The sequence below is a fragment of the Umbelopsis ramanniana genome, assembly GCF_025399195.1.
Source record: "Umbelopsis ramanniana AG unplaced genomic scaffold K450scaffold_22, whole genome shotgun sequence".
In the NCBI taxonomy this organism is placed as follows: domain Eukaryota; kingdom Fungi; phylum Mucoromycota; class Umbelopsidomycetes; order Umbelopsidales; family Umbelopsidaceae; genus Umbelopsis; species Umbelopsis ramanniana.
Window position 1 is genome coordinate 102,933 of NW_026252108.1, and position 24,253 is coordinate 127,185.

Here is a 24,253-nt window from a genome sequence, read left to right on the forward strand (position 1 = left end):
CAAAGGATGGTCTGTGCATGAATGGTGCAAGCTTTGGCGGAGGTCGCATGCCGAACGCCATCATATTTGTAAGAAGTCGGATATCCCTGGATAGGCTTCTGAGTTTAGATCGAGAGTCACCAGATCGGAATTCACAGTCGGATTGATGATCTCTCGACTTCTAACCATCACAAGATGAAAAGAGAAGCAGCGTAAACACGCCAGGCAGGTTCTGCAACTGGTGAAATGGTTATTAAAGTTTAAGATAATAGACTTATCAAACATCGGCAAAACAATATTGACAGGGTGTTTGGATGATCTTTGTACAACAGATTAAAGAAGTCTCCTGGATCATCCTCAATAGCCTCAAATAGAATGCTTCGATTCGACGTCATGACGGCTACATCATCTACATGTTTTTCCTCTGCTCATAAAATGATGATGCTATTCTAGCTGTCCTCTCACTGCCAATCACTCACTTTGATAAAGTTCGGTGCAAGGCTTGAAACAAGCTCAATCCCCAAGCTTGTTTCATCAGACGATCAACGCGATTAAAGTTGAAATCAGGAGTGGCTCTAGCTTTGTCCATTTTATATTTTTGTTAAGACAGTGAGACATATGTTACCAGTGAGTAAAGCTAGCTATTTATACATTTAGGAGTAGACATGCATGACTGGTATCTATTCTTCACAGGGTTATTCTTCTAGTAGGTAATACCTTTCTCCGATCTTTCGACAGCAATCTTGGTAAATTCATCCAAATCTTCCTTTGGCAAGGCCAATTTATCGCTATCAAGGCCTCTGGTTAATGCAGTATTACCCGCATTGTCTTTGAAGAAGCTGCGTGAATAGAGTACCGTAACCAAGGCAGAGTAATCTCCTTTTTGAAGCTTCTGTGAGGCTTCATCGTATATGTCCTGGATCGGGCGACTTTGGATCTTCCAATCTTGCTCAGTCGTGTTAGTGACGCGCATAACGGAATCCAACATCTCTCTCTGGTTGACGGTGAAGGAACCGATGTAGGCAAACTTATTCTTGTAGTTACTCAAGCATGGAGTGGTATCTTGTTCATTATCGGGAGAAACCTTCAAGCTGAGCAGCTGTGCGACTCCACGACCAACTTGAGGGAAGGTAGAGGTGGTAATACGAGTATTGCCGTCGTCGAAGAAGGTCACGGAGCGATTCTTGATGTCAATTCCGTAATTGCCGAGACCGAGACTGAATTCGTACCAGAAGCCAGTGCAGATACCGATCCAAGAGCTCACTCCAAGCTTTTCAATGTGATCGCGGTATTGAGTTTTGGCCGCGTTGACAAAGACATCCTCGCGACTTACCACGTTGGCATTGTCGCCACCGAACTCATTAGGGAGGATAAAAGGAACTTTGGCAGCAGCGGCGGCTTCGATCAACTTTGTCTGCTGATCACTTGGTGCTCTGGTGCCCATGGTGATAAGAAGGACTTCTTGACCTTGAAGAGCTTCGACAATGGATGTTTGATTGTCATAATCAATGCGCTTTACCTCGACACCGGCGGGAACTTGTGAGGTGCTGTCGCTGCGAGTGATAGCAGTGATCTTGAATTTACCTGTCTTTAGGAGCGCTTCAGTGATGTAGCCACCGATTTGGCCGCCTGCCTACGAAGATAAGGTTGTTAATACATGCTGACGCAGACAGACTTGAAATCATATTACTTTTGAATCGACTTACTCCGACAATAGCAATTCTTTCAACGTGATTGTTGTTGAAACTTGTGGTAGATTGGTTAGCGTTGGACATGTTGGAAGTTCGATCTGGAGTTGAGACGCTGGAAGCTATAGCTGTGGAAGAAAGATTTACGCTTTTAAGCTTGAAGCAGCGGAGAAGACTGTTAACAACAATGAAAGCTTTCGAAAGCCTTTCTTATACTATTGTTCACCACGGATAATTAAGTAACCGTGTGAGGTCTCGACAAATGAATCTCCGATACAACAGTAAAATCGCGGCATGTCGATTGCCGAAACACAGGGTAGAAAAAATCATCGTTTCAGGGCTACCCAATACAAACTATAGGTTGAGGGCGTCGAATTCGCTTCTTGGTGAATAATCGGATTTCAAATATTAAAAAGATGTCGTGCCGTGGTTGATGAGAGCTGACTAACACCGTGCCCTCATCCGTGTTTTGCTTTGGTCCAGCAAACCGCCATGTTCAGCCAGTGCGTTTCCCTCGGGTATCAACTTTCGATCTGATGTATTCGTATGGTGTTTCGATTTACTCAGCACCGTCTTCGGCTTCTTATTTTTTCTCGCAACGTCTTGAGTGATGTCGTATTGCCTTCACTCTCTTAGCCCATGGTTCTCTATGGCTATTTCTATTTACTGATCTCCGGCCTTCTATAAACTTCGTGGTCTGATGTGGCTAACGGTTGTGTCCCACTCTGATCTGACTGCGGTCTCTTACATAAGCTATGGCAATTTGGATGGCTACTCAACTTATCCATCACTGTCTCCTTAGGCCGGTTACTTTGATCTAGTGAAAACGGGCTTGATGCAACATCATCTTAACTTTGGTTTCCAAGGAAAACGTATGGGTTATTCCCTATCCCCAACAGCAGCATCCTCTCATTTGGTTTTTGATCTTGATCTGTCTAGCAGCTTTCATTCAATACCTTATTCCCGTCGGATACTATTGTAATCTCGTAACCATTATATCGAGCGTCGAAACCCATTTCCTGTCACACGAGCGTCTCAATTCGAAATTCGCGCAGTAACTTCGATATTTCTTGCCTAGTCTGTACGGAGTTTTTTTTTCTTATTCTGGTGTACCGGGGCGACTTCGGTACATGCGCATATGAGTTGTTTTAACCACAGGTTGGAAGAATGTATACTATGCTCCTTCAATGAGTTCACGCGATGTGGCAGCTATGACATTAAAGATTATCATACTCCCATAAGGCAATACTATACCGTATACTGGTGGTCGACTCCGCTGTCAAGTTCTTCAACTGCACTTCTCCAAATGGTACCATCAGTACAAATATCAGCACCACGCACTACTGCAATCGCAAGCAAAACGCTATAAAAATTTACGCCTCATATAAAAGAAACCATAATGGTAGTAGAAGGTGCAAAGATATCGAGTACCGTGAATGCATTTTAGTGAGTGGGGAAATAGTGTGAATGATTTTGTAAATAAAGGTACATAATAGTAAGTGTACATATGTTCAACGTTATAGCTGAAAGATTTCTACCAGCTAAATGATTCCTCGTAGTATGGAATACCTTCCTCAGAGACTGCACAACGAACCTCGTCGTTCAGGCCAGGAGGACCGCATGCAAGGACAGCAACCGACGAAGGGGAGACCGTCACAATTTCGTTGATTCGCTTTATCACGTTGGGTCGTGCTCCAAAGTGGATTGAATCGGCCAATGGTTTTGGTAGGTCTTCAGCCTGAGATTCTTTAGTAATGTAAATCTCCACGTCTATGGCGAGTGAAGAGTCTGCTTCTTTCAAAAGCTTGCAGAGATCCTCTTGAACCCAGTGCAAGGCTTGACTAGTGCGAACAATCCAGATAAATATAATATGTCTAGTCCTTCCAGGGCTCTTGGTGATGGCTTTCTGTAAATAGGGATATGAGGCAGTTATGCCTACACCACCAGTGATATAAACTGCCGTGTCGTATTGATCCATCGGTGCGGTATGTCCATAAGGGCCTTCAATGATAACATTTAGCTCGAGTGGCTTATGGTTGTCCAAAATCTTTCTGTACAGCTTGGCAGTCAGACCTCGTTGGGGTCGAATTAAGAGATCAAAGCTAGGTCCATTGAAGGTTTGAGATGTTGAAGAACCGGAGGCTGATGCTCTGTCTCCTTCGGTTTTAGCTATATCCGTCTCCGGGACGGGAAGAGTTTCATTAACTGATGCTTCCAGACTAGATGGCTCGGACCATTTGGCAATTGTAAAAGGATGAGACTGCCATAGCGAGATAGAAGGAACATATATGTAGACATATGCACCAGGTCGAATGTTTCGCAAGAAAGGGCGGTTTGCAGGGACTTGTAGCAGAATGCAATCTTCTGGTAGTACTCGGGCAACACAGGATTGGTAACCGGTTTTGGCTAATTTGATATTTAGCAGAATCAATCTGACAAGGCGAATAAATCGATCAAACGACCAGATAGCTACGGAAGCATAAAGCCAAGGCATGAAAGCCATTAACGGGATGTACTCCACGTGGTACCATAAACCGATCATAAAGAAAACCACCATAAAGATGTGGGTAGCAAGGAAAAATTCGTAGGCACGAGTGCGGAAGGTCGGCATTGCCATTGCCAAAATGAATGCACCCAGAATGGTAGCGACGATACCATATTGAAAGTACAAGTCGGTAGCATACAGCTTGTATAAAGTCCATCCGTCGTAGCCAATAGTGAGATAGGGGTATACCGTGTATGCGATGGAATGAACCAAGCCATGGAAGAACATGGTACGACTGATCCATTTGTGAGCGACTGTAAATCGGTCGTAACTCCAGCCAGTGACATAAAGCATGACGTTGTTTTTGCTTGAGAATAAAAACACCATAGGAAGTTGTGTGAATGAGACGATGCCAGTACGATCAGCAATATAGCGACAAAGTTGCAAAGGATTGTTGTCTGGCCAATATGTATTGTCGGTAAACAGGCGATAGTTGGGAAACAAGATGACAATGTTGACAATCAAGAAAATGGCAAGGGCAATGCTTTCAATACGCGTAGGGATTGTCACTCGCACACCGAGGAGACGACCTTGGCGACTATGTAAGCCATTGTGGAATAATGCAGGATTGATGAACTTCTTTCTCAAATACTGGCTGGATCGGGAAATCATAGACTTCTTCTTTGATACTCTACTTCTTGCTGCTCTCAAACCAAGGTGATGGTATATGTTGTTGATCACGCCAAGAATAATGTATATGAGGACGACTACGTTGGTAGCTCCTCCGTAAACATTTGCAAGCCATATCTGTCTGTTGTATTCATTGATAGTACGAAACGTAGGTTCAATTTCTTCTTGGCTGAATAGCACTGTGGAGTAGATAGGTTGTGTTTTGTCGATTGTAGATCCAGGGAGGATATAGTGCGTAGCGTTATTTAGAGTTGAGATGTACTCGGTATTTGCAGCAAGGCCGCCACAAATATCTTGTTGCAAATAGTCCCATGCGACTGCAGCCTCACTTTTGCAGTTATTTGCATAGCAAAGTGCCATAGAACCTAAGTAGGGAACACTTCCACATTGGCAACTTGCGAAATCGACCAGCGAGAGATCTGTGCTGCTGCAATTGGAGAACAAATAGGTGGTAGCTCCAGCTTGACAACCTGAGTAGCATATGGGTTCGTCAGCAAGGACGGTCTTGGCAACTTGTATTAGGGTTAAGAAGCTGGATAATACCAATGCCCTGGTAAACATTTTTGGTGCAAGAGTAATTTTCCAAGGCAACAAAAACAAGTAGAGGCGAATAAATAAATAAAAAGGAAAAAGAAAAAAAAAAAAATTATCAGATCCGAAACTTTTTTTTTTATTTTACCATCGCACCATCTTTATTATTATTTTCAAACACGGTGGGGGGCGGACAAAAGAATCTGATAATAAATCTGATGACTCCGTTGCTGAGGTAGGAATACCAGTTAGAATGAGCAAGCTTCATGTCCATCATTATCAATGCTTTTCTTTTGATACAAACATACACATCAATAGAAAGAAAAGCATGCTCAATTGTACATGGAAACGAATTTTAAGGAGTGGTTAAATATGTAGAAATTAAAACGTTTTGGTTGATCCCTGGCAACAAGTTGCTCCATGGTCGCGGGGTTTCGAGCTTTTAGCTTCCTGGAAATCCATTCGACACCTCCAAAACCAGAGTGGTGGTTAATATTTCCCCAACTTAACGAAATTACTGACCCGCACCCGCTTTCACCGACATTTTATGTTACGCATGCAGGTTTTGAAAGCGATCTGACTGGCTTATCAGATCCTTTTTTGCATGAAAGTCCATTGTCTTGTTGTGCACATCTTGACTCGGGACCGTACCTCACGTCATCTGAGCTGCATGTTCTGAACTGTAAACCTTACGATGCCCGCCTGAACACCTGGAACCCGGCCATGGCTAGATCGTGTTGTCCATCATTTTTACGGTATGATATTCTGTGCACTCAATTTGAATGGCGTTCGGAAGCGGTCATTTTATTTTAACCCGTTAAGACTAAAATGAAAATTATCGCCATTAAAAGCGCGGAGGCTCTACAGATGTAGCTTAACGAAAGCCAGGTTAATCAATGTCTCTGCGTATAGTTACTAGCCGCTTATGCGTTAAACCATAGCCATAGACATGACGAAAACCTATTTTGAATTTAGGAATAGGAAAAGCTAAAAGCTTCTTAAACGGACCTGCGAGACCAGCTATTACAAAGCATCAACGAACATAAGCCCAGTTATAGAAAAGAGGAATGGTATCTGATTATGTAAACGAAAAAGATCTTGCAAAAAAAGGTTTGTGAAAGGGGGGGGGTAGACTAGTAGATACTTGATCCTACTTTTCAATTATTGATTCGATTGCCAGTAGTTGTGTTGCCTTCAGAATTACCACCTCCACCTCCTGAGGTCACGCCACCATTACTATCTACGGGTGCATCAGTAACTATCAGTCTCTTGATCATAGCCGCCCAAGATTCTGATGAACCAAGAATTGCAATCTGCGACAAAGGATGGATGTTAAATGGATATACACTGCTCATAGTTATCAAAGGCAAACTCTAGGAGCATAGACCTACCTGATATGGAAATGGATTGCCTTCGGTGGTGGTGATAGAGGGTATATGTTCCTTATGGTCATTGATGATATTTAGTATTTTCATCAAATTTTGGTTCAGCTGACGTTCCGTTGATTTCCGTATTTTCTGTTTTTCTAAAGTTGGGATGAGTTGTGTGAATCAAAAGAATATAGTCACCGCCATAATGAGTAATAAAGTAAATTTGTATAAATGTACCTTGCTCAGACTGCGGCTCCAAGACCGTAATTGTAATCGCCCATTGCTCCCAACATATGAGCTCTTCCGATTTTGAAAACTGCCACCAGTTGTTTTTTAACCGCTTTTCATAAAAGAGTACTGCTATCTGATATCATTCAGTGTGAGTATGCAAAGGACACCACAGCGATTCCTCTCCAAAATGACATTTAGATACCTTTCCTTGCCGTTTGGCTTGTCCCGTTGACATACCCATATAAAATTCTACCACTTTTTCCTCAATCAAATCTTCTACCTCCTTGTTTCCTGTCATTGACTATCACCGAGGTTCGATTAAAGGGTCGTTTTGCGGGGATTCAACTGATATTATACCTACCACAGTGGTATCCAGAAAGTGTCCCTCACGAGGCGTTACGTTGATGAGTAGTCGATGAAAGAATATAGAATGTAATAAAGCTGAGAAGCTGTTCAATTTTCTCGTCTGTTTGGGATGTTATAGCTTTCTGGATTGGTTGGCGATTGCACACTTACCACGCAATACGTCTTTCAAGTAACTTTTTGAAACGGCTGTCTGCACAAGAAGTTAGTATTCTGCCAGCATCCCAAGCGAAATGGAGAACAGCTACACTAGTTACCATTTCAAGAGAAAATACCAAGCTGTTGGCCGACATTTCCGGAATGATAAAGTAAAGAGATAGAAGCTGAGGGGCAAAGGCGAAGATCACTTGACTGCCTTTTGATTTTCACGGTCATATCGGAAATCGTTGTCTCTGGGTTTTTGTCGCAACAGGTGAGTAAATGAAGAGCCAGGATGCTTGCAATTTGAAGACAAAGAGGTTAGATACTAAAGCAGTATTTATATGGCCCTTATCCAGAGTATAGGTGTGAATGCTCAAAACATTTCGGACATTATTACCCTATTCACGGCCATTTGTGCATTTGAACACAACTTTTTGCAAGGAGCCATTGGCAAAAGTTCACTCTGTTAGACCACTACGACCTTTTTTCCGTACATATATAATGACTGAAACTATGAGTCAACCTCAAATCGTAACCGCTGCATGCTGTATCATTGGGTAGGCCTATTACTACGTATTCTTGTTGAAACTGTATCTGATGTTTTTTAACTCGGATTTTGTTCCCTAGCGATGAGATATTAAATGGAAAAACTCGAGATTCCAACGCTAATTATCTTGGTATGCACGATTTTTCAGTTGGCTATCTTATTACTTCACATCGAAATCTAATAATTGCTAGCCAAAATGCTTTTTGACCTTGGAGTGGAACTCAAACGAATTGAGGTTATAAGCGACGATCGCGACGAAATTGCCGAAACGGTACGGAAGATGTCGAATAAGTACGATCTGGTCTTCACAAGCGGTGGTATAGGTAGAGTTATTTTCTTGATGACGTTTTCAATCTTGTGTGGAGGGTATTAACTGGATAGTAGGGCCTACGTTGGATGACATAACATATAGCTCAATTGCTCATGCCTTTGGATTGGAGCTGAAACTGGATGATGCGACATGTCAGTCTATGATCGACATTTCAAGCAAGAGAATCAATGATTGGTCTTTAACGGAAGCTCGCAAGCGAATGGTCATCTTCCCGCATCCCGCCGAAATCGTTCGAACCAGAGAAGATATGTGGGTTCCGATCGTTGTCGTCAATGGCAATGTGCATATATTGCCAGGTATTCCCAAACTATTTGAGAGCCTAGCACACTCTCTCACTCCACGGATTCTCGATTTGATAGAAAAGCGTGGCCTTAAGGACACGAAATTTTACCGCGCACAAATTGCCACTTCGCATAACGAAGGCGAAATTGCCCCATATCTGTTAGATCTGCAGGGACGTGCATCTGCAGTAAAAATTGGCTCGTATCCAAAATGGGGTACGGATTCCAACGGCGTTAGAGTAGTTGTAAGCGTTGTAGGCAGAGATGAAGAACAGGTCAAGAAGTATGGTGACGAAGTGCAAGAAAAGCTAAACGGCTGGAAATATCAGGAATCAGAATAGCATAAACGGCAGCTGATACTATAAATAAAAAAAAAAATTGATATTACCTGGGATGTCTTGTCACTTCGCTTCTATTCCTCTAATTCCTAACATCTCAGCATAACTGCCTCTGGTTAATGCCGAACATCAAACACTTGTTAATAGCTGCCATTGTACTGGCTTGTCCACTTTTCATTTTGGCTGTTAACTTTGGTGACCCCTGCGATCCCACCACTAGTCACCTCAACGCATACCTAACATATATTGACGCTTGGTGAGCTTAACCCCTGACCCTATTGACAACTCGCTCCTTTTACCTTGACATATCTAATGGCTCGAGCTTTTCAGTGATGATCCAACAGGCATGTATGCTTGTGCTCGTAAGTTGATTTTATATTTATATTTCTGACCTTTAATGAACGTCAGTCTAAAATGCAGAATGATATCGCGATGTTAGAAAACAGCACCTGTGCATTCAAAACCTGTGTCAACACAAACTATCTAAAGTAAGTCGTTGGAACTTGTATTATTTATAGTATAACTGTGCTTATTTTTATTTTTTGATAAGGGGTTGGTCAAATTCTACCTATAAGTTTCCATCTCGTTGTATGGATCAAACATACTGCCCCGATAATGGTCTACAATGTACGCCACTAGTAGCGCAGGGCGGTCGCTGCGAGCTGGATCGAGACGACGAGTGCGTGGGTGGAGCATCTGCTATATGTCTGAATTATGTTTGCGTGATCAAAGGTGTGCCGATCGGCGGCTTCTGTGGTGTGGAATCGTATGTAACATCTCGTGCAGTCTCGTTTACTTTACGCCAACCCATTAACTCTTATTATGCACGTGTACGATATCTTTAGAACTCAGTTCACATACTCAGAGCAGACTGGTGAAGAAATGACAGGAACGTTCCAAAGAGATAATTGTACCGTTGGAGCCTATTGCAACAGTGGATTGTGTGTCCAAGGTTTAGCGAATGGAGAGCAATGTACACAAGATAGAGAGTGTTTCAGCAATTCCTGCTTCAATAACGGCGCTGGCGGCGTTGGTTACTGTGGTATCCCACCTGATTCTTTCAAAGAGGTACCTATGTCAACCTGGGTAGCAATTGGTGTTTCCATATTGGTCTTTATGATTATAGTGCTGGTCGCCCTTTGGCTACTCCATCGATATCAATCAAGGAAGGAACATGAAAAAGTAAAGCGATTTTTTGACATGCAAGAGCAATTACGACAGCAAAGTGGTCGGGATACTCCAGATATGACAGAAGGCGCTATCTTGCTGGGTACTCCACGACTATATGCTCATTCCAACAAATCAGACTCGTCCATTATATCAGATATACGTAATCGTATGTCTTTGCCAGGTACACGACCCCAGTCACAAATGGTGAATGAATGATAACCCGATCGCATCAGCTATGCTTTCATTTACCCTGTTCCACTCCACCACCCGTCATAAAATCTAGCTACTTTCTTGATAGAATATATCGTTCGTCAAATAATGTATTTCACACGGAATTTACGAAGACTTTGATGTATCCACTGTGGAGTGCTGTTTTCACATTGCCAAAACATGATACATATCGAAGTTTTAACGAAGTCACCAATTTGCCATAAGCGTATGCCTAAGATCTCATTGTATCTTGTGTATATAGAACATGCTGTTTCGTAAGCACCAAACCTAGTCAAAGTCAATGACTGCACAAACAGGACATACTGCAATAGTGATTTATGTTTTTCAGGACCACTGAACAAAAATGATGCACACTAGAATAGGGTGACACAGAGTTTTAAAGTGGGTTCTGTTACCTGGCGATATTCTTAAATGTAGCGAATGACGCTCTTCCTATAGTACTATTGCATTCATGACATCGATTTCAATTTTGAAGGTACGGAACAGAATTTAAGGGGACTCCTTTCTGGCAAAGAGGCACAATGGCGATTTCACTGAAATACCCCAATATAACTGAAGTCTAATGTCGTTTGGGCAAGCTGTCGCTACAAATATCTGGTGTCGACCATGACTTTTCAAATACCTTCTTTATGTGACACTATGTTGCTATCACTGCTAATATATTTCAATTTTCATTGTAACACCATCAATGATTCCATTCTCTGCTTTCTTCTGAGGTATTGCCTATCCATCTTCTTAACTATTTGAAACAAATTCAAGTTAAAGACATGAATAAATTACATGCTGTTGTAGATCAGATTCAATGACATTACGTCTTAACACTTGCTTCAAAATAAGAGACTGAACGTGACGGAGACACACCAAATGAATTTTTCATTATAAAAAAAAAAGATGATTGTATTTGGATTTGTGCCTTTTTTATTGTCATTTCCAATTTTAACCTCTGACTTTAATGCATGCGTCAAGGTACGATGCCTTGAGACACTCTAAAAAAGGTGCTCACAAAGGTAAAGGAAAACCTCCCAGAATCAATGCAAGGTCTCAAGGTACGACGACCGATTTTTTATAGTAGCGCACACATCATGTATGCATCTAATATATTCTCAAAGATGAGTGCAAGTCAGCCAGTGATATCGACGACGTTGAAACAGCAAGCACTGTAACGGGAATCAGCTTAAGCAATGCATCAAGGTTCAGCTCTTTCGATATGAAGCCAAAATATTTTCTTGATCTCGTCCAATCGTCACAAGAGGTATTGTCCGATACAGTGAATGATTGTTATGGCACGTTGGGCGGAATACAACAACAGGTCAATCATAACTTTTCGTCGAGCTTATTCGAAACTCAATGGAGTCCAATGTGCTCTACTTGTCACGTACATCAAGCCACTTTCTCTTTGATTCCTTGTCGGCATTATGTATGCAACTTGTGCTATCAAATTCGTTTCCGGCCACCAGTTGATTTCGATGCCGTTGGGGGTGAATTACTCAATACATGCGACGTTTGTTTCAAGGTTAACTTCATCTCATATAAAACTATCATCACGATATACAGCTAATCTTTTCAAGAAATAGACGGTTGAAAACCTTAAATCACTGAGTGACAGTACTGATGACAGCGATTGTAATGATAAACGAATTGGGACAATTACACCGATTGGCGTGTATCGATCTTTAGCAGATACAACATCCTATCGAAGACTTTCCTCTTCTGAGCAAGTAAGCGAACACCTGACAACATCAATCAAATGGCCGGTCATAAAGATATCGAATGTGAGTTTATTAGCTAAAATGATACCTATTTGAGCCTTTACTTGAACAAATTTCTCCATTGTTGAAGATACCATGGGACGTGTCTGTTTCTCAAGTTACGCAATTCTTCAAATCCATTAAATTTCCACCGCCTCAAATGCACTCTCACTTTGTTCATGTAAGAAGTATTTTAATTCCTGTATGATATCTTTATGGCAGTATCCTGTTAAACCAGAGCAGATCATCATCGATCGCAGTACAGGGAAAACCGTATCAAACGCATTTGTCGAAGTGCTAGAACCTTCAGAAGCTCAGCGTGCTGTTACCACCTGCCATCGAAAGCCGTTAAAGGGAAGGCTGGTTCATGTGTCCCTTAGCGACCAGGATGAACTTCTCAAATCATTATTTCCATGCTGGGCTGGAAATTTTGTGAAAGGAATGGCCATCCCTGTTGAGGCTCAATCGGTATCACCAAAACAAGGTCAAACGTTCATTACTCGCCAGGAGATCAATTCAATCTTAACAATTTGCCGAAACTACAAGGTAGCATACTTTACATACAATCAAGGATATAGTTGCTTTAAATTAATGAAATGGGATGGAATAGATTCACTTTTCAAGAAAGTGCCCTGAAAGACCATTTGAGAACATCATGTCGATTGTCTGCAAATATCCATGGTATCAGCCCGAACTGGTGACAGCTCTACAACGAGATCATATCTATGAGTGCTTGAAGCTAGCGATCGGCAAGTATATGGTATTACCAGGTCAATTTGAACAGAATTATTACCGATTAACATGGTATAGAGTGCTTGTGCTCTCACATTGCCAAAGATTACATCACAATCGATCCTGCTCTGGTTGTTCGTATGGTTAGAACCGGTGTAATGTGCCCTACATTTACAGAACGACAGCAAAATGTGATACTAAATTCTGCGTAAGTTTAGTGGCTCTTTCTCGCCTCTTCGTATTGCTCAGGTTTATCTGATGATAGTGTTACCAGCGGCCAGGAGTGTCCTGAGGATATCAAGCATTTTATTGTTCCTGATCATGATAAGAACACTGACTCAAGTAGCGAAGGGACATTCACTGAATATGCACCCACAGAAAGTGATGATGAAGATTCTGATTTATCAATTGGAAGTTCCAAATTATCGAAGAAGGACTCGTCCTCTCACAAATTACTTGCTCCGCACACTCATAAGCATGATGAAGCTGGTGGTGACGACACAACATCTGATCTTAATGCCTGGTACGATGCACTGCCTACAAGCATACTGGATATCCTTGACAATGCAAGTAACATGAGGCATGTTGGAATGAAGGAGTTTCATTCTTCATTTTCAACTCGGGTGGAGGTTCAGCAACCGAAAGGGAAAGTTACAAGTCAACTTGAATCGATACCCGTAAGAAAGCTTCCAAGTGAAAGTACGTCTCTCAAGATCGAAACACAACCCGACAGTCGGTCAGCCATTGAAGAACGAATCAGACTGCTTTGCGAACAGCTACAACCTCTATGTAAGCGAAAGGGCAATATCATGTAGTATTCAATGTTCCTTCCAATGCCGTCAACAAAATATTGGATGGTATTGCTTTAAAGTCTTTTGTCTCAAGCACAGATTATCTTGCGAATAAATAGAACAGTGATATGTTAAAAAGTTTTCATACACAAACACATAGATTAGGCCATTTAAGAAATGGTGCTCCTATGCCATCTGCCTCTGTTTCTTCTATGGAAATTATTCTACATTTTATTGGAAAAGAAAAAAAGAGAACCTTGAAGGACATAAACCCGAATTTCAAAGTAAATCTATACAAAACCACATGCTATGATGAACAGCCGAGCATGCGGGGAGGGAAGAAAGAGATCGTATAGAGAAGTCTAAAGCTTTGCGCTTGACATTTGCTCAGAAAGCTTTGCCAGTTCAGCTTCGATACCAGTTTTGAGGGATGCGGCATTAGATGAGTTCTGCAACTTCTTAAGATCACGCTGGAACTTGTTTCCACCCAAGACCTCTCCCTTTCCAGCGAGAATATCTTCCACGGACATGTTGGGGATAGGTTTGCCTGAAGCTGGGGACAAAGCATGAGCAATCTGCTTGGTGACAAATTCCTTCTTCAAGTCGTTCTTTCCGTCAATGTATTCAATGACAGCCATAGGGGCATTATCACCATATCGCTGACCAATACGCTGAATGCGAGTGTATCCTCCGTTACGGTTGGCGAATCGAGGGGCAAGGGTATCGAACAGAATAGGAATGGTAGTGCCATGTTCCTGTAGACGAGACATGCAGCAGCAAAAATTTGGTTAGAGCTGCTATGGGAAGCGCAATATTATCCCAATCACAGTGAGCTTTCTCTTACCCGCAAGTACGCCATAGCACTTCGCTTAGCATTAAAGTCTCCCTTCTTGCCAATAGTGATCATTTTGTCAGCGATTTTCTTCAATTCCTTAGCCTTGGGCAAGGTCGTTTCGATTCGCTCATGTTTTATAAGGGCCGAAACCATGTTTCTAAGCATGGCCTTTCGATGAGCCGACGTTCGGTTCAAGCGACGAACATGCTTTCCGTGGTGCATTTCGAATGTTGAATTTCAAGGAAGGGGACTCAAAAAAAAAATTGTTTGTGATAAAATTGATGGAAATTTCAGCGATCACGTGGACGGGTTCATCTCTCAAATTGCTAGGCATTGTGAGTGAGCTGGAGTGTGGGCCTGTCGGTATTTTTTTTGAACAGTAATCCCAACCATGCTTGCTAGAGCCAGTATTCGCAAGAGCTTTACCCATGCCCGGCTTGGATTGACATTTGCGTCCTGTAAGTCATTGTGCGTTAGAGGCAAAGTCTTAAGATTCTCCTCGGTTTGCTAACGGTCACTGCGTTTGAAAGGCAAAAGGAGCTCTTCTTCGGCGACATCAAGCTCATTTGCTGAAAAAGACCCCTTGCACGAAGGCGATTGCTACGCACTTGTTCCAAACAGAAGTCTCATTGAGATTGAAGGTGTAGATACGTCAAAGTTCTTACAGGGCTTGATTACAAATCATATGCCATTGATTGCCACTGGCGGGAATGGTTTCTACACGGCGTTCCTATCACCACAGGTAACTAAAAATGAATAGAAGTAAGTGGGATATATCAAACATCTCTAACCTATTATAAATTTAAAGGGACGCCTTCTGTACGATACATTTATATATCCTGTCAACGTGGGAGTCAACTTCCCGCATCCAAAGTTCATCATCGAGTGCGCTGGTGGAGCAATTGGACCTTTGTCACAACACTTGAAGCGGTATATCCTACGGTCTAAGGTGAAACTAAGAGATGTCACATCAGAATATTCTATATTCAGTATATGGGGACAGGGCACGGCACATCTTCGCTCCGTCACCCATCAAGAGCCATCACATCACGAAAAGCATCCAGCAGGCAGTCTCGTGAAGAAAGAGTCGAGATTTGCAGATATTGGATGTCTAGACCCCAGAGTTCCCAACTTTGGGATACGAGTCGTGACAAAAAGAGATGAAGGTGGGTAGTTGGACATTCTGAATTGAGCGCTACAATGTAGGTGTGATTAATCATGGTGTAAATTAAGGCCTGTCTTTGCCAAGTTCCTTCAAAGAACTTCCCTCAAGCGAGTACACGATAAGACGCATTTTGCACGGAATACCCGAAGGGTTAGATGATTTGTGGCCGAGTCAATCTTTACCATTGGAATCCAACTTTGATTATATGAACGGAGGTTAGTGACATGACTTTTTCATCTTTAAATTGCTATGTGGAAGGCGGCTAACTTCCATAAACCCCTTAGTTGATTTCCGTAAAGGATGTTACATCGGGCAGGAATTGACTATTCGTACTTATCACACCGGTGTAGTACGAAAGCGAATTGTCCCAGTCCAGATATACCGGGAGAAGGATGGGTAGGTGTTGTAAATTATTCTCACACTAAATGCTATGATGACATGCTAATGTATTTGGACATAGGGTACCGGAAACTTTGACAGTCGACCGAAATTACGATATACAAACGCTGCCTTCAATTCAAGCAGACATAAAACCAGCAGAGGAGGGAAAGAAGCGAGCAGTGGGCAAATTCGGATCTGGTATTCACAATATTGGGCTTGCATTGATGCGTCTTGAAGCAGCAGAAGCAGAAGGAGCTCAGTTTGTTGTTGACGAGGCTGGTAGTGATATACGTATTAAACCCTATATTCCATCGTGGTGGCCTGTTGATGAAGAGTCATCGAAATAGAAGGCTACTAAGTATTCCATTTCACCAAGCCTTGATAATAAAAAAATTTAATATGAACCATGTGTCAGCAGCCATGACGTTTAAACTGTTTGAGACTGAAAAAGCTAAAATGCATGCCAATAAGTGGGGTAAAACCCTATAGTTCTGCTTAGCCAAGACACAACCAAAGTTAATCCCCCATTTCACAGTCTCAACCATCCCATGTCTATGCAATCTAAATCATCCAACATCAGCAAGGGAGGTCATGCTGAAGGTACTACCGAACGTCTGAATGAGCGACTGAAAGAAGAGTGTCGTTCATACCCTGTCAATGAAAATCCACAGGCATCCTATCCGCCTGACGATCATGATGAAGGTGTTGATGGTTCAGGTATCTCGTGGCCCTCTCGGACCGAAGAGCAGCAAAAGCTGGACAGAGAGGACGAAAAGAAGTACCAATATTTGACACAGAAATTCCAAAAAGATAGGAAAGATGCAGAAACCAACTACGATGAAGGTGTTGATGGATCTGGCGCACAATGGAAGCACAGTCCGTAGTTAATTGATTGCCGGAGAGTGGACAATAAAATATTCATCTTGTAGCCTAGTATCCCGCGATGATCAAGCGAGTGTCTCGCGTGCCATAGACATTTATGCATGAGGGTTACCTCATGTATAGCATAACAATTCACATTTTTCATTCTACCCAAACATTGATTATGCTTGTAAAAAAATAAAAAAAGAAATAACAATTCCTTTTTGTATTCAAGAGACTGAGCGGTACGGGTGAAGCGCAGAATAGCCCGAACGCTTGAACACGTCGGTAGATCTCCACGTGACACACTGCGATAAACTTTTTGGCTCATTCAATAAAAAAAAAAAGGCCGCCCACCCCAATAAAGCGCAAACCAGCTACTGCATGACCATTGCTCAGCTCTTTTCACCGATCCGTCTACCATTTCGAAGACTGTTGAGCACATCCACCATGCCCTTTACATACGAGGTAATGTCCCCGGCTTTCCATTTGAACGCCTTCACATTGGTTTCCACTTTCTGACAGGCTTGGCCGCTTTTGGCCACTGCTCATAAATAGGAAGCTGTAACAAAGATAGTGGGCTTGCAAACCAATGCAGCCGTTTTGGATGCTTTGCGAAAGGCCGGTCCAAGAATGAACGATAAAAGTCTTCCCGAGATGCGCGACTACTTGCGCAGAATCGGATATGAGGTACGTTGATGTTGGAGATATCAGTATCAGCGACCCCTGATGATTGAACCGTTTATTCGATGGATAGTCCAAGGACTTGGACTGTATGAATATCATTCATGTTACTGGAACCAAGGGTAAAGGATCAACCTGTGCCTTGACCCAGTCCGTCCTTCATAACTGGACATCACCAGATGGAAAGCCATTGAAGACTGGCCTTTTCACATCTCCTCATCTGGTTGCTATGCGTGAGCGTATCCGTATCGATGGTGCCCCCATCTCCGAAGATTTATTTGCAAAGTACACGGAAGACGTATGGAATAGACTCGAAGCAACCAAAGATCAAGCTGCTTACCTCCAGCACAGCCAAGACCCCAAGAAGGTAATATTATCCAGAAACAGGTGGAAAAGAAAAAAAAGCACGAGAAAAGAGGTGATAAAGAGGTGGATGTGTCTTTACTAATCACGTCTGAATATCTCTGCATAGATTATCAAAAACCAGCTGCCTAATCCCGATAAGCCTGCCTACTTCCGATTTTTAACCCTAGTGGCTTTTCATGCCATGATGCAGGAGAAGGTCGACGTTGCCATTCTCGAAGTTGGTGTAGGTGGTGAATATGACTCGACCAACATCGTCGAAAACCCCATCGTATGTGGTATCACTGCGTTAGGCTTGGATCACGTCACTGTCCTAGGCAATACAATTGATTCTATTGCCTGGCACAAAGCTGGCATCATCAAGGTAAAAAAAAAAGTTCCACAGCGCTCTCTGCAAAACTGGGTTATGGCACTTTTTTTTTCGCCATATTTATTCATTTTGTGTCACCCTCACTTTTCAGAACAAAGTGCCTGCTATAGCATTTAATCAGGTGCCTGAAGCCATCGAGGTTATCAAGCAGCGAGCTGCTGAAAAGGAGGTAAGCGATCATTGGCTTTCGAGATCAGGAACAGGCGAAACAACGGTTTGCAAAGATGGGTTCTAAGCTCAGGATCAACTAGGCTCCTCTTCAAATCATCTATCCCGAAAATGTCACAGCTCTTGATAATGTTGAAATAGGTAGGTGGGGGGGGCCTTTATGAAGTACCAATATTATATTTGAGGTAATTTTGCTGGTGGATGTATCAATTAACCGCGCCCCCGATTGCCCCATCCTCTTATTTACCCATTACTAGGACTTCATGGTGTTCACCAACGCTACAACGCATTGGTTGCCGTTGAGCTGTGCAAAATATGGTTGGAGAAATGCAAAGGCGTGAAGTTTGATGAACCTCAAGGCGTTGTCCCCGCCAGCTTTTTCAAGGGACTCAAGGAAGTCAAATGGCCAGGTCGTGGCCAGGTTATGCCTGTTCAAGATACCAAGTACGCAAGTGAAGTCCAACCTGATACCGACTTAAAATGGTACCTAGATGGAGCCCATACAGCAGAGAGCTTACAAGTAAGGTTTTCATTACCCGATTGAGGGAGGGTTGGAATATATATGTCTAGGATATTGACTTTTGTGGGTATTGCTGTTTTTCTGAATAGGTGTGCGCCGAGTGGTTCAAAGATACCGTGAAGGAAAAGGACGACAACACGAAGCGTGTTTTGGTATTTAATTGTACACACGGAAGAGATGGTTTGCGACTGCTGCACAGCATTTCAGCTATCCATAAAGTGGTCCAATTTGACCATGCCGTTTTCTCCACAAATGTAACCTTTAAGAAAGGCTACACAGCAGGTGAGAAAAGAAAAAGGAAAATTCCTTGGAAAAGAAGTCCCTCCTCACGTCGCGAAAAGGACAGTACCCAGCCAGACCAGTGCTGGGGAAAGCGATCCAAAGCCGTCTACCTATATTAACTTTAAACCTTGTTGCCCCTACAGACAGCGCCAACTTCACCGTGGCCATTGACGAAAAGTTAACGTTACAACATGAGCTAGCCGATGCCTGGATGAAACTTGTTCCAGAATTTCCACAGGACCATATTCACTACGCAGCTAGTGTGGAGGAAGCCGTTTTGTGGTCGGTTGATTTCAGCCAAAAAGCGGGACTTGGCCAGAAGACGCAAGTGCTATCTACCGGCAGCTTGATCATGGTTGGCAATACGCTGACGGTGATGGATATCCCACCTCAATAATAGAACGAAATATTGAGTGGGTGGGGGGTGTCCGGGTACACACAGTCTTAAAAAAAATAATAGCCCAATGATCATGCGAGGGAAATTTCCTATAAATCCTCCCTTTAAATTTCACACACAACTCATAACCCCCTCTTTTCTCTCTTTATAACAAGTTTTTTCTTATTGTTCCATTCTGAATTATTACCATGGTGGTAAGCAGTGAGATTAGCGGTCATCTCAAGCTATTGCTGAGATTCAACCCAAAAACACTAAATGCATAATGTTAAAACCAAATTCTGTTCGCTAGGACCACGCTTTTAATGAAGTTGAACTCAAGGAACTGAAAGAATCCTTTGGACTCTTTGACCAGGGTCAAGGTATCACTGCCGAAACCCTTGGTGAAATTTACAAGCGCATTGGATTCAACGTTTCTGAAAGCGAGATTGCCGAACAGGTAAGGCGGGGGTTAAAGTCCGGCTTGTCTCTCAGCAAGCCGAAGCGTTGTACAATTTGTATACTAACTGAGTATCTTTTCAGATCCGTCTAGCTGACAGACACCACAGCGGCCGCGTCAACTTTGACGACTTTTTGGCCGTCATGGACAAGGTGAGTATTTCGTACCTTTCATGTGCCTATTCCGCCATCGTGCCTGACCCTTCTATTTTCCCAAATTTTTATTACAGCAACACCAACACAATCCTGAAGAAGGTTTGTTGGAAGTCTTCAAGATCTTTGATAAGGACAATGATGGTCTTGTGTCTGGAGAAGATCTGAAGGAAGGCATGACCAAATTCAGTAAGTGAACAGTTTTACCGGCTGGATAATCTTTTCAGTCATTGGTGTTATCACCCACATCTTTTTCCTTACCACTCCTTCTCAGATGAAAAGTTCACTGAACATGAAATATCCGAAATGGTCCGTGAAGCTGACGTCGACGGTGATGGTTTGATTAACTATGAAGAATTCGTCAAGATGATGGTACGTAATTTTCATATTGCCCTTAGATCATAGTGCCTGCCTGCCCTCGTATGCCCGTCTTTTCGCCTTAGCCGCTAGAATGTGACGTAGGCCAAATGCACGTGGTCGCGACTATAGAATGTGTCGTACTTACCTTTTCCCCCCTCTCATAGACCCCTCCTAGAGTCAAAGGCCGCGATTAAACAAGTGGGCCACTAAGAGATTTACTTTCTTTTTATTATTCCTCTTTCTTTTTGTTTGATAAACGAAGAAAAGAAAAGATTTACACTACACTGGCTCTTATATTCATCACTTTACTTTCCCTCGCTTACTATCCCCCTTTTTTGATTATATATGCTCGATGTCTGATCGATGCGTCAGACATAATGACATTGTTTTAACGAAAACCAAAAACCTTTTTTTGTGAAAAGAACACCTGTTTGAACAGGCATCATGTGAGATGAAACCAATGAGGGGTTACGCAAAGTTAAAAAAAAAATGGCCCCGCGCGCGGCATTGCCTTGCTAACATTGGTGAGGAAGTGTGAAAGAAACCAACCGGTATGCCTTAATAAAGATAAACCTCCCCCTTTTTGTGCCAGATTGTCTCGGGCCATGCCGGGGAAATGCACTGACTCACGCTGGTAATACAACAGCATTGTGAGAGGACCCTTGGGGGATTTCGTTTGTTACAACAATATCCATGTCACAAACATCTCAATGTTGACGCTCGCTTGATTCATCGTTTTTATTGGGCGTCCTGGATAAATAATAGGTGAGGGTAAGGTGTCTGAATTTTGAGAAAAAATAAAAACACTCTCTGCCCCTCTCGGGTATACATTAGAGAAATCAAAAGGAGAAAAGGAAACAACATAGAACACAATGAAAGAAACACAAAACAATAAAGTAACCACATTGGAGCAACAAAAAGAAAGAGAAAAAACCGGAAAAATGGCCATGTGTGGCATATAGACAATGGATAGACTGAATGAAAAAGAAGAGAGATCGAAGGTATATATCACTGCAAAAGATAGGTTGATTCCACCATCCCGGCTATGCAACAGAGGGCATACCGCTCTATTCCACGAGCCAGGACAAAGAAAAACCGGAAGGGGATGCAATGTGTCTTTTTGGTTACGTGCGAGCTTTCGTATTTTGTGTACGTGAGTTGAAGGGAACAGAAGAGGTAATATATGTAAAAGGAAAAAAAGAAATGGAAAGGAACATAGAAAGAACACAACAGTAAAAGAGAAAAAGACAATCAATATAACAAGCAGAATGTGAATGTGAGTGTGTGAGAGTGTGTGTATGTGTGTGTATGTGTGTTGCTGCTTTTTTTTTTTTTTGTTTCTGGGTCGAGTAGTTTGAAAAGGATGTTGTAGTCTGTGTTGTTTTTTTTTTTCTTTCACCAAGTGTGGTGGTTTTCCATAGCGTTTTGATTGTTTAATGAAGTAGGCATTTGTTGTTCAACCAATTCTTCTGAAGTCTTCTTCTCATCTAGCCGATTAGCGATACTGGGTTGTTGAAATACTTTTCCAGAAGATGCTGATTTAGGGGCATACGGATGGTGTCGTGGACTAGCCACACGTTGAGGGGTATCAAAAATCGCACTTTCACGACGATGAAGGTAAGGGGATGTGGGCGACTCTTCAAAGTAATGCGAAGGCATATCTGCTCGTGGGGTAGGTGGCGACATGGTGACAGCCGAAGGAGAAATCAGTCTCACAGCTTGTTGTTGATAAGGAGTTTGCTGCTGCTGATGATGCTGCAATTGGTGACGAGACCCAGGCGAAGACGATCTGGATGAGGCGGCGGTTTCTAGCACATTATGATTCTCGTCATTGTAAACACCACCGCCCGTTGTTTCAAATTGCGATGGTTTTCCAGATGGCATATGAATCGGTGAAGTGAATGGGGGGATATCATCCACATGCCTTGGTTGAGGGGGGCGGAAGTTATTATTAGTGTTGTTGAAATCACGCCTACGTTGTTCAAGCATTATATCTTGCGACGTTTCACGTTGGTGTGCATATCGAGACTGGTCTACGAATGGGCTGTCAGGCGAATGCTGCTGATATGGAGAATATATTTGTCCATAATTGTGTGAGGCATGCGATGGGTGCTGTTGTTGGCTCACCATTCCACCCACGGTATTATCATCGGTACGGTAATCGAGAGGCGGGTGGTTTTCGAGATAAAGGTTTTCGTCACTTGACGGCAGGTCATGATGTGAATAGGTGGGAGGACGAAATCCTAAGTTTAAAAAAAGAAACGAGAGAGAGAAAGAGAGAGTGTGGGTAAGTCAACTCGGTCAAACACAGGGGAAAAAAGGGAGAATGACGATGGGCGGGCTGGGTCAGCAGAGGAGGGGAGTCCCAAAAAAAAAAAGGTAGGGTTTTTTTTTTTTTGGCAGATGGGCTGAGAGGTTTCGATTCATCCCCCAAATTGTAAAGAAACTTACCTTGTGATGTAGAAACTCGATTCAAGTAATCGCCTGGTCTATCCCAATTGCCGCCAGGTGGGGCAGGTAAAGAGGATGGGGAAGGAGCGCTAGCATTGAACGCACCAAATGGACGAAATGCACCCGAGATAGCGGTAACACGAGATGGTCCTCCTCCTCCATTCGCTGGGTACAAGAACATACTGGGATCGTCGACAAATAATGGATACAAAGCATCGGCGATCTTGTATTGTACAGCTAGCACTTTAGCTCTAGCAAACGTTATCCTGAATAAAATAAAATAGAGAAGATCAGTTGAGTCGGGGGAAATGAGGGATACGTGAAAAGACGCGCCTCAAACTACTTACCATACTCCTTTCAAATGCATTGCGCCAACCTTGACCACAACACGACCTTTTTCATTCTTGAGAATACCATCGCGTTTTCCTCTCGACATCCCTGCTACATTCAAAAGCTTGGTGCCATTGACCATGTCATTGTCTAAAATAGGGGACGGGGTGAGACAGATAGGGGAACAGCCGACAGGGGCCGGGGAGAGAGACGGATAAAAAATGGGTTGTAGCAGAAAAAAAATTTTTTTTTGCACAAACGAAACATGGAGTGGGGGATGAGGTGGAGGAAGGGGTAAAAGGAACATGAGATGAATGGGAAAGAGAAGCCAGCCAGACGATGAGTACTCAAATTGACAAAAAGACGTATCCTGTTCCCGGTTCAGAAGATCGACCATGCAACTTACCCTGACGCCTGGCAACACAGATGCCTTTTGCATCTACTTGATAGCATAACGTGCCTTCATCCTCCCATAGCGTAGTAGACAGTTTTGGCCTTGGAGGAACTTGTGTATGATAGTGATGGTGTACAGGGAATGGTTGGTATGTCTGGTTATTCGACGAGATAAACATTTGCTGCTGGGTTGGCGTCGGTGACCCGTTCACGCTGCTGGGTTCACTAGGCGACGCTTGGTGTTGAGTCGAAGATGGCGGTGGATGCCAGGGGTAGTTGGGATCACCGAGCGGTGGAGGGGATGAGGGTCGTTCTACCGGATGATGGCGGTACATTCACTGATGTTGCAATGGGATGAGAAAGAGAAGAAGAAGCACAACCACGAGAAAGAAGGAAAAGAGAGAAAATAAAACGAGTCAGGCGAATATAAAAAAAGAGAGAAAGCAAGAAGAAGAAGA

General features: G+C 42.8%; 11 protein-coding genes across 11 annotated transcripts; 6 read left to right on the forward strand and 5 right to left on the reverse strand.

Moving 5' to 3' along the window:
- Window positions 1-473: 473 nt before the first annotated feature.
- On the reverse strand, window positions 474-1,824 carry K450DRAFT_237781 (uncharacterized protein). Its single transcript, XM_051588481.1, has one exon. The coding sequence runs from the start codon at window positions 1,421-1,423 to the stop codon at window positions 683-685; it is 741 nt and encodes a 246-aa protein (XP_051445296.1). The 5' UTR covers window positions 1,424-1,824; the 3' UTR covers window positions 474-682.
- A 1,294-nt stretch (window positions 1,825-3,118) lies between these two features.
- On the reverse strand, window positions 3,119-5,458 carry K450DRAFT_237785 (uncharacterized protein). Its single transcript, XM_051588482.1, has one exon. It carries the CDS (start codon window positions 5,401-5,403, stop codon window positions 3,202-3,204), a length of 2,202 nt encoding a protein of 733 aa, XP_051445297.1. The 5' UTR covers window positions 5,404-5,458; the 3' UTR covers window positions 3,119-3,201.
- Window positions 5,459-6,157: 699 nt separating this feature from the next.
- Window positions 6,158-7,738, reverse strand: K450DRAFT_237792 (uncharacterized protein). The gene is made up of 7 exons (XM_051588483.1): window positions 7,595-7,738; window positions 7,491-7,530; window positions 7,336-7,415; window positions 7,177-7,275; window positions 6,981-7,107; window positions 6,765-6,898; window positions 6,158-6,686 (listed from the first exon to the last, which is right to left on the reverse strand). Exons 1-7 carry the CDS (start codon window positions 7,628-7,630, stop codon window positions 6,531-6,533), a joined length of 672 nt encoding a protein of 223 aa, XP_051445298.1. The 5' UTR covers window positions 7,631-7,738; the 3' UTR covers window positions 6,158-6,530.
- On the forward strand, window positions 7,595-9,439 carry K450DRAFT_237804 (uncharacterized protein). The gene is made up of 7 exons (XM_051588484.1): window positions 7,595-7,749; window positions 7,835-8,035; window positions 8,106-8,155; window positions 8,217-8,348; window positions 8,410-9,231; window positions 9,320-9,337; window positions 9,415-9,439. The coding sequence occupies exons 2-5, from the start codon at window positions 7,848-7,850 to the stop codon at window positions 8,976-8,978; spliced, it is 939 nt and encodes a 312-aa protein (XP_051445299.1). The 5' UTR covers window positions 7,595-7,749; window positions 7,835-7,847; the 3' UTR covers window positions 8,979-9,231; window positions 9,320-9,337; window positions 9,415-9,439.
- K450DRAFT_237813 (uncharacterized protein) lies at window positions 8,762-10,723 on the forward strand. Its single transcript, XM_051588485.1, has 5 exons — window positions 8,762-9,231; window positions 9,306-9,337; window positions 9,415-9,463; window positions 9,526-9,741; window positions 9,821-10,723. The coding sequence occupies exons 1-5, from the start codon at window positions 9,095-9,097 to the stop codon at window positions 10,359-10,361; spliced, it is 975 nt and encodes a 324-aa protein (XP_051445300.1). The 5' UTR covers window positions 8,762-9,094; the 3' UTR covers window positions 10,362-10,723.
- Window positions 10,724-11,328: 605 nt separating this feature from the next.
- K450DRAFT_198686 (uncharacterized protein) lies at window positions 11,329-13,671 on the forward strand (the record flags this gene model as incomplete). Its single annotated transcript, XM_051584581.1, has 8 exons — window positions 11,329-11,422; window positions 11,486-11,685; window positions 11,951-12,094; window positions 12,183-12,305; window positions 12,347-12,670; window positions 12,735-12,894; window positions 12,935-13,064; window positions 13,131-13,671. 8 exons carry the CDS (start codon window positions 11,329-11,331, stop codon window positions 13,669-13,671), a joined length of 1,716 nt encoding a protein of 571 aa, XP_051445301.1.
- A 146-nt stretch (window positions 13,672-13,817) lies between these two features.
- On the reverse strand, window positions 13,818-14,917 carry K450DRAFT_237821 (uncharacterized protein). The gene is made up of 2 exons (XM_051588486.1): window positions 14,492-14,917; window positions 13,818-14,402 (listed from the first exon to the last, which is right to left on the reverse strand). The coding sequence occupies exons 1-2, from the start codon at window positions 14,702-14,704 to the stop codon at window positions 14,010-14,012; spliced, it is 606 nt and encodes a 201-aa protein (XP_051445302.1). The 5' UTR covers window positions 14,705-14,917; the 3' UTR covers window positions 13,818-14,009.
- K450DRAFT_237822 (uncharacterized protein) lies at window positions 14,485-16,456 on the forward strand. The gene is made up of 6 exons (XM_051588487.1): window positions 14,485-14,940; window positions 15,013-15,224; window positions 15,291-15,648; window positions 15,716-15,862; window positions 15,932-16,043; window positions 16,108-16,456. Exons 1-6 carry the CDS (start codon window positions 14,874-14,876, stop codon window positions 16,373-16,375), a joined length of 1,164 nt encoding a protein of 387 aa, XP_051445303.1. The 5' UTR covers window positions 14,485-14,873; the 3' UTR covers window positions 16,376-16,456.
- A 784-nt stretch (window positions 16,457-17,240) lies between these two features.
- Window positions 17,241-19,923, forward strand: K450DRAFT_237831 (uncharacterized protein). Its single transcript, XM_051588488.1, has 9 exons — window positions 17,241-17,357; window positions 17,448-17,579; window positions 17,647-17,940; window positions 18,046-18,300; window positions 18,398-18,475; window positions 18,558-18,615; window positions 18,732-18,994; window positions 19,084-19,276; window positions 19,420-19,923. Exons 1-9 carry the CDS (start codon window positions 17,274-17,276, stop codon window positions 19,671-19,673), a joined length of 1,611 nt encoding a protein of 536 aa, XP_051445304.1. The 5' UTR covers window positions 17,241-17,273; the 3' UTR covers window positions 19,674-19,923.
- On the forward strand, window positions 19,524-20,692 carry K450DRAFT_237839 (uncharacterized protein). The gene is made up of 5 exons (XM_051588489.1): window positions 19,524-19,867; window positions 19,963-20,109; window positions 20,193-20,261; window positions 20,339-20,450; window positions 20,536-20,692. Exons 1-5 carry the CDS (start codon window positions 19,862-19,864, stop codon window positions 20,664-20,666), a joined length of 465 nt encoding a protein of 154 aa, XP_051445305.1. The 5' UTR covers window positions 19,524-19,861; the 3' UTR covers window positions 20,667-20,692.
- A 1,105-nt stretch (window positions 20,693-21,797) lies between these two features.
- K450DRAFT_237847 (uncharacterized protein) lies at window positions 21,798-24,251 on the reverse strand. The gene is made up of 4 exons (XM_051588491.1): window positions 23,809-24,251; window positions 23,420-23,552; window positions 23,073-23,338; window positions 21,798-22,864 (listed from the first exon to the last, which is right to left on the reverse strand). Exons 1-4 carry the CDS (start codon window positions 24,128-24,130, stop codon window positions 22,017-22,019), a joined length of 1,569 nt encoding a protein of 522 aa, XP_051445306.1. The 5' UTR covers window positions 24,131-24,251; the 3' UTR covers window positions 21,798-22,016.
- Between the last annotated feature and the right edge of the window lie 2 nt (window positions 24,252-24,253).

Bases quoted from the DNA above. Each gene is read 5' to 3' on its own strand.
- K450DRAFT_237785 (XM_051588482.1), bottom strand. From the start codon at position 5,403: ATGTTTACCAGGGCATTGGTATTATCCAGCTTCTTAACCCTAATACAA.
- K450DRAFT_237847 (XM_051588491.1), bottom strand. From the start codon at position 24,130: ATGTACCGCCATCATCCGGTAGAACGACCCTCATCCCCTCCACCGCTC. The intron at 23,553-23,808 runs GTAAGTTGCATG...CCCCTATTTTAG, and splicing joins CTGTGTTGCCAGGCGTCAGG to ACAATGACATGGTCAATGGC. The intron at 23,339-23,419 runs GTAAGTAGTTTG...TATTTTATTCAG, and splicing joins ATGCATTTGAAAGGAGTATG to GATAACGTTTGCTAGAGCTA.
- K450DRAFT_237804 (XM_051588484.1), top strand. From the start codon at position 7,848: ATGCTCAAAACATTTCGGACATTATTACCCTATTCACGGCCATTTGTG. The intron at 8,036-8,105 runs GTAGGCCTATTA...TTTGTTCCCTAG, and splicing joins GCTGCATGCTGTATCATTGG to CGATGAGATATTAAATGGAA. The intron at 8,349-8,409 runs GTAGAGTTATTT...ACTGGATAGTAG, and splicing joins CTTCACAAGCGGTGGTATAG to GGCCTACGTTGGATGACATA.
- K450DRAFT_237822 (XM_051588487.1), top strand. From the start codon at position 14,874: ATGCTTGCTAGAGCCAGTATTCGCAAGAGCTTTACCCATGCCCGGCTT. The intron at 14,941-15,012 runs GTAAGTCATTGT...TGCGTTTGAAAG, and splicing joins TGGATTGACATTTGCGTCCT to GCAAAAGGAGCTCTTCTTCG. The intron at 15,863-15,931 runs GTTAGTGACATG...TAAACCCCTTAG, and splicing joins CTTTGATTATATGAACGGAG to TTGATTTCCGTAAAGGATGT.
- K450DRAFT_237792 (XM_051588483.1), bottom strand. From the start codon at position 7,630: ATGTCGGCCAACAGCTTGGTATTTTCTCTTGAAATG. The intron at 7,531-7,594 runs GTAACTAGTGTA...CTTCTTGTGCAG, and splicing joins TGGTATTTTCTCTTGAAATG to ACAGCCGTTTCAAAAAGTTA. The intron at 6,899-6,980 runs GTACATTTATAC...TCCCAACTTTAG, and splicing joins GGAGCCGCAGTCTGAGCAAG to AAAAACAGAAAATACGGAAA.
- K450DRAFT_237839 (XM_051588489.1), top strand. The intron at 20,262-20,338 runs GTGAGTATTTCG...TTTTTATTACAG, and splicing joins TTTTGGCCGTCATGGACAAG to CAACACCAACACAATCCTGA. The intron at 20,451-20,535 runs GTAAGTGAACAG...ACTCCTTCTCAG, and splicing joins GGAAGGCATGACCAAATTCA to ATGAAAAGTTCACTGAACAT.
- K450DRAFT_237831 (XM_051588488.1), top strand. From the start codon at position 17,274: ATGACCATTGCTCAGCTCTTTTCACCGATCCGTCTACCATTTCGAAGA. The intron at 17,941-18,045 runs GTAATATTATCC...ATCTCTGCATAG, and splicing joins ACAGCCAAGACCCCAAGAAG to ATTATCAAAAACCAGCTGCC. The intron at 18,476-18,557 runs GTAAGCGATCAT...AGGATCAACTAG, and splicing joins AGCGAGCTGCTGAAAAGGAG to GCTCCTCTTCAAATCATCTA.
- K450DRAFT_237813 (XM_051588485.1), top strand. From the start codon at position 9,095: ATGCCGAACATCAAACACTTGTTAATAGCTGCCATTGTACTGGCTTGT. The intron at 9,464-9,525 runs GTAAGTCGTTGG...TTTTTTGATAAG, and splicing joins GTCAACACAAACTATCTAAA to GGGTTGGTCAAATTCTACCT. The intron at 9,742-9,820 runs GTATGTAACATC...CGATATCTTTAG, and splicing joins GGCTTCTGTGGTGTGGAATC to AACTCAGTTCACATACTCAG.
- K450DRAFT_237781 (XM_051588481.1), bottom strand. From the start codon at position 1,423: ATGGGCACCAGAGCACCAAGTGATCAGCAGACAAAGTTGATCGAAGCC.
- K450DRAFT_237821 (XM_051588486.1), bottom strand. From the start codon at position 14,704: ATGCACCACGGAAAGCATGTTCGTCGCTTGAACCGAACGTCGGCTCAT. The intron at 14,403-14,491 runs GTAAGAGAAAGC...TCTCGTCTACAG, and splicing joins GTGCTATGGCGTACTTGCGG to GAACATGGCACTACCATTCC.